The following is a 13,157-nucleotide window of genomic DNA, read 5'->3' as shown; positions in this document are numbered from 1 at the left end:
TACTGTTTATATTTATGTTTAAATATGTTGCAACGTGGTCCTGCGAGGCATTACATTTCGTTACACTGTATGTCTCCACATATAAAGAGAATGACAAAAAAGCTCACTTGACTTGACTAAGCCCATACTGTATATGGTAAGGTAACCAATTGACAGGTTTTTGCTGTAGGATTTTTACAGGATACAATATATAGCAAAATGGTGGTGGGGGTGGTTTACTACCTCTCCAAGACATGTGGGGGCAAGCAGATCTATCCTCTGCCACCAGGAACAATGTGTTTTCTCACGTCTCCTGTCAGGTTTCATCACCAATTTCACCGACCTTGGTTTTTGGCCTCTGACATTACTCTCTGCTGCATCAGATGCTGGGCTGATTTGTCTCTGAGATAAGACTGTAATACATTATATCATCACGCAGGGAAATTCAAGCCCCATTATGTCAGCAGCAGGGAGGAGTGCAGGTAAAGAAAGAAAAAAATCAAGAAGCATTTCTGCCTGCAGAGACTGGCAGCACATACTAGCTGAGACTGATAGCTTCATTTTTCTTAGTTTCATAGGCAGCAGGTTTTGGCTCTGATGTTATTGTAGCTGCAAGCCGAGCTGAGAAAAGTAAGCCCTGGGAAGCTGTCATACGCTGTGACCACCTGCTGCACATTGGCACAGCTAAGCTGGCTTTACTTTACCAAGTCAGCTTTCTTTGAGCTTTATTCAGATTGCAAAGTTAGCTTTGTCACGCTGAATGCATTAAAAGATCTGGAGACCCAATACAAATAGACCTTTTCTCTCAAGCGACGCCAACAAGCACTGGCAAGAAAATCGTTTGAAACTGACCCCAATTACAGGAGCTATTAGCCATACTAATTCTGCAAGACACCACAAACCGGCACCTTTAGACATCACACGTAGCAATTTCAATGTGCATAGTGAAAGGTGCTAGTGTAGACTACCACACTCTCATCATTTCACACCCTCCTGAATGAGTGACCTTCTGTTCTCTGCTTAATATTCATCAGGTATTTGCATACGACTCCATCACTCCGTTAATCTCTCATTTTCATTCACAAGCACATACGGTCGATTGAGTGCAGGCTTGAGAGGGTTGATACACGTTCGGAGTCAATGGGGATTTCAGTCTTTACTAGTTTTTCAAGTGTGCTGTTTCTTTGTGTGTGTGTGTGTGTTTCTTGCACAGAAGATAAAGTTTGGACTGTGGTGGGGCACGATTACACGAGGCCCATTGACATTCGAGGATCCACTCCACGCAGCCCTTTCGTTCTCATCTTCAACTACACCATCTCACCATACCATCTCCGCTCGCTCGTGACCTCCTCAGAACATTGCCAACAGGAAGTGATATATCGCTGCAGGAAGTCTCGGCTTTTTGACACCTGGGGTTGGTTCTGCTTTCTTACTCTGGCGCACTGAGTTTATCTCATTGTTTTGTGTGCTTTACCGCTGAAATGTTGTCTTTTTATGAAGTGTGTGATTTATGTTACCTCAGGAATTCTAATCCTCTAAATTTGGCTAATATGCTCCAAAGGAACAAAAACATACCTCACAGCTAAATGATTCACAACAGCAGGTTATTACCACCGATATTAAAGGGGCTCAAGTGTGACATGACGACGATGTGCGGTGAATGATGATGTTCACTTAAAAAGTGGTTATACTGTAATTTTTGTCATGCAGGGATGGTTGTGGGAAGTGATGAGAGCATTTGAATTGCAAAGGCATGCATAAAGCCTTAAAAAAGATTATAAGCTTTTACGCTAAATTATTCCATATGTTTTTTTCTGCACACTGCTTTAATACTTTTGACTCTGTGGGGTTGATATGCTTAGGCTTTTTACTGGGTTGGAGTTAACTTATCCTCAAACATTTGGCTCACTCTTTGGATTCATTTTGATTTGCAAAATCGGAATGAGATCCAATAAAGCTTTTGAGCAAAGATCAACCTTTGATCAAACATTGTTCAAATGTGAACCTCCAGCACTAGACATCTTGCATATCTGTTTGCCATTTGTCGTTGGCTAAGCTCTTGGCCAGATCTCTGCACCGCTGTGATAGCAGATGTCTGGTCACGCACATTGTAGCGCTACTATAACGGCTACTTGACTGACAGGAGTCTCAGAGCCCATTACTGACCAGCAGGAGCAGGAGACCAGATGTCATCATGCATGACAAAATTACATTAGACTCCAAACAGTGCTGTCATTATTAGTATAATTATTTACTGCAAGAAAAAAATATATATATATGTTTATCCTTGGGGCATTTTGTCCTTTTTCAGATGGAACGCCTCTGTCGTGGTGGCTGGATAGAGACGGAGTGAAACGAACATATTGGGGAGGATTTCTGCCTGGGGTCCAGCAGTGTTCTTGTAGCTTGGATGGCAACTGTAGGGACATGAATTACTTCTGCAACTGTGATGCAGACCAAGACATCTGGTAAATTTTTATTTTACAGTGAATCAGACTTGTCAGGTCTGCGCTACAAAAAACCCCTAAAAAATCCCAATGGCCAATCAAAACTAGCCCATTGACCCTAGCCCAAATATCAAAACTCAAAATATGCCAATCCCATTCCTAAAATATTTTATAAGTCACTGTTATACATTATACACAATTTCAACTTGAAAATCACTATATAGTAGTAATCATAAACACAGTTTGTTTTTATAAAGTAGCTCAAAGGCTTCTCTTTCACAAAACATGACATCTAGCACGGTTTTATCGTTTGTAGAATATAAAATATTTAAAATATAATTTACGCAATAGACCTTATGTAGCCCCGCCCCTTTTCAGCGCTGCGCTCGTTGTCTTTTGACTTCCGGTCTGTATTTTCACAGCGATCTTGCATAGGTATGAATGAACTGCTCGTAAAAAAATTCCCGGTCGACATTTGTTAAGACATCTGCTTTACAATGCTTATGATAAACATTACAATGCTCATGATAACTTTTGTTAACTCTACAATAAGTAAATCCACTTCACCAGCTAATTACTCCTGGACAGCGATGCCATAGAAATATACAGAGCGACCGCAAAAACGGAAGTTCAAAGACAATATTCTAAAGATGACGGCGCCCACGTTTCTCTGGTGCATAAGGTCTATATGACAAACCTTTAACCTTTAGGTAAAAAAAAATAACCCAATGGACTTTATCAGTTTTTCCTATTTTTCAGATAATAGGATTGTTGTTTTTCATAGAATGAAAGAAGGAAATCTGAGACAGATTGAAGAGTTTTAGTCAATTAAAATGCTGTATTGGATTCACACTTTAAAACCCTTCATTAGCTTTTCTGTTAAAGTGAGTGAGACAAGCAAAAAGATTAATACTCGCCATAGGGCAAGTATTACCGTTTTTTAAGCAACAAGTGAAGCATACACACTCCTCGGAGGGCAATTGTCTACCTCAGAGAGAGATTAAAAAGTCTTTATACTGGCCTTTCGCTCATTACTTCTCCTCTTCCACATTCTCTTTCTCCTCCTGCAGGGCAAATGATACTGGTGTGCTGTCTTATAAAGACCATTTACCCCTTAGTGAGATCGCCATTGGAGACACAAACCGGACAAACTCACAGGCTGAGCTTCATATTGGACCGCTGCGTTGCTATGGCAACCGTGGGTGTTTTGTTTACCAAATTTAAAAGGGGAATGGGGGGTAATACGGCTCTCTACTGAATATATTTTCATATTTCAAAATGCAAAAGAGATGGACCCTTTTTTATAGAATTCAGAGCACAATTTGCTTTTCAACACGCTGTGTGTTTTCTTGCCTGTCCCTTTGCTACAGGATTTTTCTGGAACACTGCATCTTTTTATCAGGAATCCTCCTATCTGCACTTCCCCACCCTGCAAGCCGAACTGAGCGTCGATATTTCACTCTTTTTCAAAACTAGTGCTCTCTCAGGAGTCTTCTTGGAGAATCTGGGTGTCAGAGACTTCATAAGGCTGGAACTTATTTGTGAGTGCTTGGTCAAATATTACTTGGGGGGGAAAAAAACATTATTTTTCTTATTCTTGAGAAGAGAGAAGAGAAATTGCTAAATTTCTTGAAGAGAAAATAACTCTTTGTTTCTAGAAAATATATGCTGAATTAAGTATATTTATTTAAATATTTGATATTTTAACTTGAAAGCAAGACACAAACAGTGGCATAACAAGTGGTTCATTTTAGATAATATATGCTTGAAGGGAAATGCACAAGTATCTGGTGCGTCTGACCTGAAAATAGAGGCTTCAGCAAGTTTCTTGAAAGAGCCTCTGAGCACTTCTTTAAAAGAACAACATTCACTGAACTTTCAGTGAACTGCGTTGTCATACTTTTGTTTAAACCCCAAAGTGTGAGATAAACATACCACTGTTTTTGTCATTCTCAGCTCCTTCTACAGTGACCTTCACCTTTGACCTTGGGGACGGACCAGTAATTCTTACCGTTCGATCACCTGTAGTCTTAAATGATCGTCAATGGCATTATATTCGTGCTGAGCGAAATGTGAAAGAAGCTTCTCTGCAGGTTGACTCGCTGCCGCTGGAGCTAACCGAAGCACCGTCTGAAAGACCCTATCGGCTTCAGCTCAGCAGTCAACTATTTGTGGGTGCGCAAACATGCAATTGAGCAAATGTCACTAGTAATGTTATAATAATATTGAACATACTTTAGCTAAGAATACCCATGGGAACAGAGAAAATTGAGTTCGTTTTACAGAAGGAATCTGTAATCATATTTCAAGTCAGAAACCATGGCATGGTTAAATGTGACAGGGTTGAAGATCAGTGCAAAAAAATATCATTTCGCTACACCATATTATTTACAGTCAGAATTCTTGTTTTATGCCATGAATGATATTTGTTTAGTAACTTGCCTCTGGTCAGATGTTATGTTGTCACTCCCTCAAATATGGTGTCTCAAAAATCAAACGCTTATTTAGAGAGTTTGACGGAACCTAAAAAAGACAAATAAAGCATTTTAGAAATATCTATATGAAGGCATGATTTTCATGTCAGTAAAAACAAAAGTGTTTGTAAAATGTTTTGTTATACAGCCTATTAAAGTGTAATGGTGAAATTCAGAAACATTTGTTTAATTTTAATCAAATTTTTCATTTTCAGTTTTCCTTTGCTGTTTACACACTAAATGGAGTAAGACTATCAAATAATAAGAATTCAGTTAATTGTGTCAGTAGTAAGTGATTGGGACACACACACACACTGTAGCACCCAAATGGCATCATTTCCTGAGAATTACATTATTATTAACTTCAAAGTGCTTGGCTTTATAAATTGCCTAAGACAATTAATGATTTTAATCTCCCCAATAGGAGGAACGGCTTCTAGGCAGAGGGGCTTTCTGGGCTGCTTACGTGCCCTCACCATTAATGGGGTTACCCTTGACCTTTATGAGCGTGCTAAGACCACCCCTGGGGTGAATTCAGGCTGCCCGGGTCACTGCACAAGTGACAGCGTCTGCCATAATGGAGGGAGATGTGTGGAAGAGAGGAGCAGGTACACCTGCGACTGCACACAGATAGCCTTCGGTGGGCCACACTGCAGAACAGGTGAGGTTACGATGGCCTCCAGGCCAGCTCTCTTTCATAGGTCTTATTGCACCAATCAGAAAGAGCTGAATGAAATAGGCACTCTGGACCACAAGCACACCTCAGATGCTTGTAGTTCTCAAATGGCGTAATGTTGGCATTTTTGATGGAGGAAGTGTTTTTATTGGATTTACACTGTAAAATCACACAATTAGATCAAAGCCTACAGAGAGAAATTAAATCAGGGCTCTATAGGAAATGATTTAATATCCGTTTAAGCCACAGCTTGCTGCGAGCGGTTGGATATGGCATGAGTCTCACACTGTGGGAGACATTTGTACCAAAAATGTGTACAACAGGTATGGAAGTCAACCCACTATATATTCTATGGAAATTTCAACTATTTCAGACAATTTTCCGTTTTCTATTAGATCAGGAGGGTTGGCCACCGGTGGATGACAACATGCCCTTGATGGCGTATTCACCTTGAATTCCTTGAGACTGGGCTGACAGGCTTTGGCAGAAAAGCTTTAACTGACAAATGGAATTTAATTATAGCAGCCATTGCTCTGCCTCATACCCATCCAGCAGCCTGTCAGTCAGATTAGTGATGTAATGGCTTTGTTTCTTCACAATGTGATGTCACAACGGGTCCGCTCAAGCCACGGCTGTTTACTGCTAACTAGAATAGATGACCAAAAAATGAGAAGAGACGGAAAGAATCAGTAGGACACCTCTCCGCCACAGTCTCAGCTGTGGTTGGGGAGGAAACAATGCTAATGTTGTTGTTTTTATAGCTCTAATAATGACAGATGAGACGTAGAGTTCATTGCCTTTGCGCACAATCTGAATTTGCATAGAGATGCTGATGTTCTCAGTGAAGTTCACCAGGGACTTCTTTGTCTCTCTGTGTCCATCACAGCTCTAGCAGCTTCTTTTGAAAGTGGATCTTCAGTCCTGTACACTCTCCAGGAGCCATTTTCCGGAATTCTGAATGAGGAAGCCAGAGAATCACCGGCTGGCTTCCATAATGCAGAAGTTACCAAATCTCAAGAGAAAGTGTCGTTTGGGTTCTTGACGCGTCATGTGCCTGCCCTGATCCTGACAGCTCACACTCTTGACCAGCATTATATGGCTGTTATGCTATCATCAAACGGTACCAAGTCATACGTTACTCTAAAACTTGGGGAACAGTCATCATTTGCTCATTCTCATGTTGTTCCAAACCTGTATCAAGCTAAAAAAAAAAATAAGAATTTTATGCATTTTGTCCTTTTTCCACCATAGTCATTATCTGATTTCATTGACTAGAAAAGAGCAGCCAGAAAATAGTATTAGTTTTTGTGGAACGTCATTCGAATTTGGAGGGACATGAGGATAAGTAAATGATGAAAAAATCTATTCCCGTGTGATTAGTATACATTTGCAATATCTGTGTTACTTTGAGATTCAATAATGAAATGTTATCTATGCAGGTTAGGCCTACATTTTTACAGAGTAGAAAAAGTTATACATCATACAATTTCCTTTTTAGTTTTTTTTTTAGTTTTTTCACTCAGTTACACCCACACCCTTTATCAAAAGAACACACATGGCATCTAAATTGAAGGGTCTTGCAACCATTGTCTCTCATCACTATTTACAGTACTTTTTCACAGCTCTGCTTTTTTTTCCATTTAGAGGAAAAGAATTTGCCACCATCTCATCGAGAACACATGACTGGCTAACATGTCTTGCACAGCAGATAGAAATACACATCAATCTTTGACATAAAGGGAGAAAAAAGGGAGAAAGGTGGTAAAAGAAAGAACCACTGAGGCGAGGCACATGAAATGCAGAACTGAATAAAAGTATGCTTAAGGAAAGACTGATCATGGAAATCAATGAATTAAAGCTAGGAAGCAAGCAAAGGCTATAATGAATATGACAGAGAAGGGAGAACTAATGAATGGAGTTAGTCTTGTTCCACCTACAAGAGAAATGATAATTCACATGAGAACTTTTCAAGTGCAGAGGTGATTGCAGACTTGCTTGGTCCTGTTATCCCAAATGACTGTTAAACATGTTCAAGCATTCATAATTCTCAAATTGTTAATTGCAGTGAAATAACCTAATTATGACTAAAGTGTAGTGTGTTTTATTTCCTATTTTGGTAACTACAGATTGCACCTTAAAGGTGCACTCGGTCATTTGTTTATCTCACTCTATCTAAAAGAAAAACGCTTTTATTAGGCCACAGATATTACTGGAGGCTTCATCTCATGTACTTTTGACTATACTGTTCAAAAGTTTGGGGTTGATAAGATTTTTTTTAAATGTCTTTGACTAATGGCCGAATTTTCAGCAGCCATAACTCCAGTCTTCAATGTCACATGATCCTTCAGAAAGCTTGTGTATTATTATCAATGTTGAAAACAGCTGTGCTGCTTAATATTTTTTTGGAACCCATGATAGAAATGATAGAATAGAAAGTTCAAAAGAACCGAATTTATTTGCAATTTAAATCTTTTGTAACATTGTAAATGTTTTTGATTAATTTAATTTACCCTTGCGGAACAAAAGTATTAATTTCTTTGAAAACAAAACAAAAATCATACTAACCCTAAACATTTTGATGGTCATTTTAAACATATTTTCTAAGGTGCTATTCATTTTTTAGGTGTGTGTATAAGAAATGACATGGCTTTCTGCAGTACTTGATTCTGATTAGTCAATTGCAGCGATCTGTGGTCAAATATATTTATATCATGATCACTGAACAGTATAACTGACATTGTCCTAAGAAAACAATTTCCTTCTTAACTGCTAGTGTAATGTTTGTCGTATACACACGCCATATTTTCTTCTCACTTAATAGAATGAATCAATAATTCTTGTCCATTAATTTCTTTGGTAAGTAGCCATGTAAAAGATGGTTATTATCACAAACCCCTTTATGGTGATACAAAAACAGTTTACATTGTGGACTTGAACATGTGGAAATTTAAAGCTTTATTCCTTCTTGTCATGCTACAACACTACATTCATTGTATCAAACAACTATCGTATCACTTTAAGTCAATAGCTTTTACTCTGATTTCCCAGGCAGCCTGCAAATACGATACTTGTTGAACAAAGAAAAAAGAACAGAAACCTTCAGCCCAAAGTCAGCCAGTCTATCAGACGGACGGTTCCACTGGGTCAAAATCAATCGAAAGGGACAGGAACTCCTTGTCCAGGTGAGTCTTTGTCTCCATAGCAGCAGGTGTTAACGCAATGGCCAATATCTGATTTCCAAAGACATTTTACTTGACCTCCTATACTTTACCCTAGTGAAAAATAAATATACTCAAAATGTATTTGAAATACATTAATTTTATGCTAAGTGCTACAAGTACATTTACATATTTATGTACTTAATATAAATACCCTGCAATTGTACTTTTAGAAGTACAATTCTTTAGAAGTACAAAAGAAGAGTGCCTTGGATTTTTTTTTTTTTTTTTTTTACATTTCTTTGAATTCTCGACCCCAAAGAGCACCTTCAAACATCTGACTGAACTCCCGGAGCACCCTGGACACTTTTTTGTCTTTCTAAAAATATACTTAAGTATATTTGATTGTGCTGAAGTGGAACTATTGCAAGTATACTTTTGGTACACTAGACTGATATTACACAGAGATCATACTATCCTTACTAATAGTGATATTAAACACATTTTAGGCATGTGCATTGTGCAATAAAGAAGTACTCCAAATATAGTTTAATTATAATATATCAGTAAGTCTCAATCAATATGTCAGTTAATATATTAATGGATTTGCAGTATACTTCGAATTAAATGTATTTTAAATATATTTTGAGAAGTTTTTTCACTAGGGTACTTTTTTACAGGAATGAGAATGGATGACTTTAATGCTTGTCTCATAACTTATTTGAGATCTTAAAAGTCTTGTAACATACAGTATCTCACAAAAGTGAGTACACCCCTCACATTTCAGCAAACATTTTAGTATATCTTCTCAAGGGACAATACTGTAGAAATTAAACTTGAATATGGTAAATGGACTGCATTTATAGCCCTTTCACAGACCCAATGGCCACCAAAGCGCTTTACAATTTGCCTCACATTTATATTTACAGTATTTATGTAAATTGCACTTACAGTGTACTTAGAAAAGAAAAAAGAAAGAAAAAGTGCTGGGTAATATAAGGTAACTACATGGGTTAAGGTCAGGTATAGGGGTAGGTTCAGGGTTAATACCTAATTATTACCCCGTTATTTCAATTGCTATAATAAGTACATAGTATGTACATGGGGAACAGGACTGTAAAATAAAGTGCTAGCATGATATTTCTAAAAGCATGTCACATTGAACTGAGATGTATTTTCCTGTGCTTACCATGACTGATTTAAACGTAATGTTGGTATAAATCTTTTACAAGATATCTGCCATAATATATGTGCCCTTCCAGATTGACAGCACAGTAACCCAGCAGTACAGCCTGTCTCCTGGCTCTGCTCTCAGCCCAGTGAGGTCAGTGATTCTGGGGAGAATCCAAGGTGAGTTTCTAGCAGGCTTTTGAAGAGGACTCTATTTCTTCATGTTCCTTGTGTGCCATTTCACACATTTCTATTTCACTGATGTGGCGTCAGGTGTTTGAAACTAGGCAGGTTAGGAAAGGGTGGGTGGTTGACTGGGTTGGGAGGCAGATGTTTGGTGTGCACACTTTTGACAGCGCCGTCACAGGTGAGTTGCCAACTGAAAGCCAAATGGAATTTCTCAGTGTTGCCTAGGAGACAGTTTCTTTTTACCTGATAAAAAATAAAGCTAGAGAATGTTTAAGACACTCACATAACTACAACAAACCCTTTTTAATCTCATTAGTAACTACAGATGCAAAATGGAAAATGAACCGGCACCGAATGTGCTAATTTATTCTGTTTTAGAACGGCTTTTTAGACACTAATAATGAAGCTTTTTTAAAAAGAAAAAAAAGTTCATTAAGCAGAGGTGACTTGTGTGGTTCTGCAGTCTGCTACTTTTAAAATGAAGGCTGATGAGTGCTTTCATTAACAATTTAACATTTGAATTCAGTTAAAGGTGAAATGCATAATTTGTATGCCGCACTGATGTCACCAGATGGAAAATGTCTCTCTTTGTCTCCCATTAGTCAGACAAACAGATAATCAAAGAATATCAGGATCAAAGAATCCTGGAAAATATATCACCGTTTCACAGTTTTCAACTTTGAAAGGTTTCTTGAGCACCAAACTAGCATATCAGAATGATTTCTGAAGGATCATGTGACACTGAAGACTGAAAATTCAACTTTGCCATCATAAGAATAAATTACATTGTTAAATATTACTTTAAATTGTAATAATATTGAAATATTTCCTTGGCGAGCATAAGAGACTTCTCTCAAAAACATCTTACCAACCCAAACTTTTGAACTGTAGTGTGGTTGTCTCTGCATATTAAACTAGGATGGGAGAATGTATTTTAACATCACAATTTAAGTTCAGTTGCTCAATTCTTTTTCCTGTTTCAGATAGTGACATCACTGATAAGGAACTGGTCCAGGCTGGATTGAGAGGGTTTATTGGCTGCTTGTCCTCCGTGCAATTTAATCAGGCTACCCCGCTGAAGGCAGCCCTGCAAAACAGCCAAAGCCCGTTAGTTACTGTTATCGGCCGTCTGGAAGCATCAAGTTGCGGGACGATTTCCAGCTCGAACACTTTGAGCAATACACACACACGGTCAGGTAGATGATTCTTTAAATGTTTCCACACTGCAAAGAGATGACAGTATTTGTCAGCCTGCTGAAAAGAATCACAAAAGCCAGTCCTTTGTCTTCCTCTTACTCTCTTTCTCTACTTACAGATGACTCGGCAAAATCAAACAGAGGCAAAGACCCGATGAAAAAGGCAGATCAAAATGACTTGGCACTAATCGGAGGTATGGATCCCCATGATATTGTGCTTTTGGAAAAGCTTTTCAGAATAATACCCAGATCTGGCCATAGAAACTGTACAGCCTCATACATCTTTAGTGTTGAATCAGAAGTTTTATTTCATGCTGTTCTCATTTGTAGCACTGCATTGTAGAATGATGGAAATATCAATACATCTTCCATTTATTCTCAAGATAGATTCATGAGGTCCAAACCCACACCATTTCATTCAAACCACATTTTAGGAAGTGAATCAGTATAATTGTTTAATATTTAGCATGTTTTCATGCATCCATTTAAAAGGAAGCACATGCAACACTAATTTCCACATCTTCATTCATCTAATAAACAGGAGTAGTGGCTGCAGTGGTGTTCATCACCCTCTGTGCGTTGGCCGTCATCATCCGCTTTCTATACCGACATCGACGGACTCCAGCGCCCTCCGGAATCACCGGAAAGACGCATTGCCCCAGCATGGAGCATCCACCGTACCGGGCTGCCCTGGGCCTGCACAAACCCAACCACGACAGCAAAGAATATTACATCTGACCTCTCATTGTCGTGCTTGACCTTTAATTGAGTAGCCTGTCGCCAGTGAACGTGCAAACAACCCCACCACACTGTATTATCTACACTGCAGGCTGAGCATCCAATCAGAGGCCAGCAATGACTCGACAGACACTTTTTAGGCCGGGACTCAAGACAACAGACATTTTTTCTTTGTTTGTTTGCTTATTTTCTATGAAGAGAGTAAAGCTTATGTTGAAGTGGTGTGTGCGGGCCTCCTGAATAATGACAGAGCTGCATATTGTTATTTTACGGGCATAATAATAGGTTTTACATGCACAGCACACACACAAGCAAACAGCACAGCAGGAGGCCTGAAGCATCACTCGGAATTGTCTTTATCCAGTGTGCCTGCTCAAACCTGTCTGTCTCAGAGCCCGCATATATAGACTGGGCTTAAGCTAATGGACTGAAACCCCAGAGGAGAGGGTTCTGAGAGAATGGTTTTGTGGCAGGGCGGTGGACCTTCCCAGACATTGTTTTTAAAGGATCGATCATCGCTGAACGTGTCCAAAAAAAAAAAAAAAAAGATTAAAGACATCCGCATCCGACAACCTCGCATTTGATGTTGAAACTATTGACTGGTACAAGGAACCACTATAGGCTGGGATTAACCACCAAAGGACTATAAGAAAAAATCAGCAGTGGCTGAGAGATGGAATATGAGTCATTTGTGTGTATCCCAATTCCCATGGGCCGGGCGGATTCAGGCAGTTTAATTCTCTTTCCCACGGTAATTGAGCCGATCTCACAACTGAGCTCCTGGAATGAAATCTCATCCTTATTGAAGTGCATTATATCTCCTGACTAGAAAAACAACTACGACAAAACACTTGCTTTCTATTGAGAATTAATTCTATGGCTGTTTTTTTTTTCTTTTCTATTTGACTATTGTAAATGAATGGTGTACATACGTTTCATAATTATATTTAATAAATGGAGCTTTCTAAGAGCTTATGAGTGCAGATGACCTATTGAACTGGTTTTGGTATATTTATGCAAAAATGAATGTGTGTATGGCAATGTATGGGATAGTGCACTCCATGGCTCAACAGTAAGGATTGTTTCTGCTTGCAAAAACTGACCAGTAGTTTAGATACCTACAGGCTCCA

At 38.8% G+C, this 13,157-nt stretch overlaps 1 protein-coding gene across 2 annotated transcripts in view; it reads left to right on the top strand.

Annotated features, from left to right (window-relative positions):
• The window catches only part of cntnap5l (contactin associated protein family member 5 like), a 76,711-nt gene extending 63,701 nt beyond the window's left edge, over positions 1–13,010 (top strand). Inside the window, exons 13-24 of one of the 2 annotated variants that reach the window (XM_056248650.1) lie at positions 1,193–1,393; positions 2,291–2,447; positions 3,497–3,624; positions 3,797–3,967; positions 4,383–4,601; positions 5,325–5,561; positions 6,463–6,696; positions 8,625–8,758; positions 9,997–10,084; positions 11,077–11,289; positions 11,409–11,483; positions 11,831–13,010. In XM_056248650.1, the coding sequence (XP_056104625.1) occupies positions 1,193–1,393; positions 2,291–2,447; positions 3,497–3,624; positions 3,797–3,967; positions 4,383–4,601; positions 5,325–5,561; positions 6,463–6,696; positions 8,625–8,758; positions 9,997–10,084; positions 11,077–11,289; positions 11,409–11,483; positions 11,831–12,027 (2,054 nt within the window). In that variant the 3' untranslated portion in view covers positions 12,028–13,010. Of the gene's footprint in view, positions 1–1,192; positions 1,394–2,290; positions 2,448–3,496; positions 3,625–3,796; positions 3,968–4,382; positions 4,602–5,324; positions 5,562–6,462; positions 6,697–8,624; positions 8,759–9,996; positions 10,085–11,076; positions 11,290–11,408; positions 11,484–11,830 lie in introns of those variants that run through there. The other variant, XR_008806854.1, reaches the window with a different exon arrangement.
• The last annotated feature ends 147 nt before the right edge of the window (positions 13,011–13,157 follow it).

The sequence above is a fragment of the Rhinichthys klamathensis genome, unplaced genomic scaffold (genome assembly GCF_029890125.1).
Source record: "Rhinichthys klamathensis goyatoka isolate OS25496 unplaced genomic scaffold, OSU_Roscu_1.1 h1tg000056l_1, whole genome shotgun sequence".
Lineage (NCBI taxonomy): Eukaryota > Metazoa > Chordata > Actinopteri > Cypriniformes > Leuciscidae > Rhinichthys > Rhinichthys klamathensis.
Note: the sequence above shows the minus strand (reverse complement) of the source record. Positions and strands in the feature narration are given on the sequence as shown.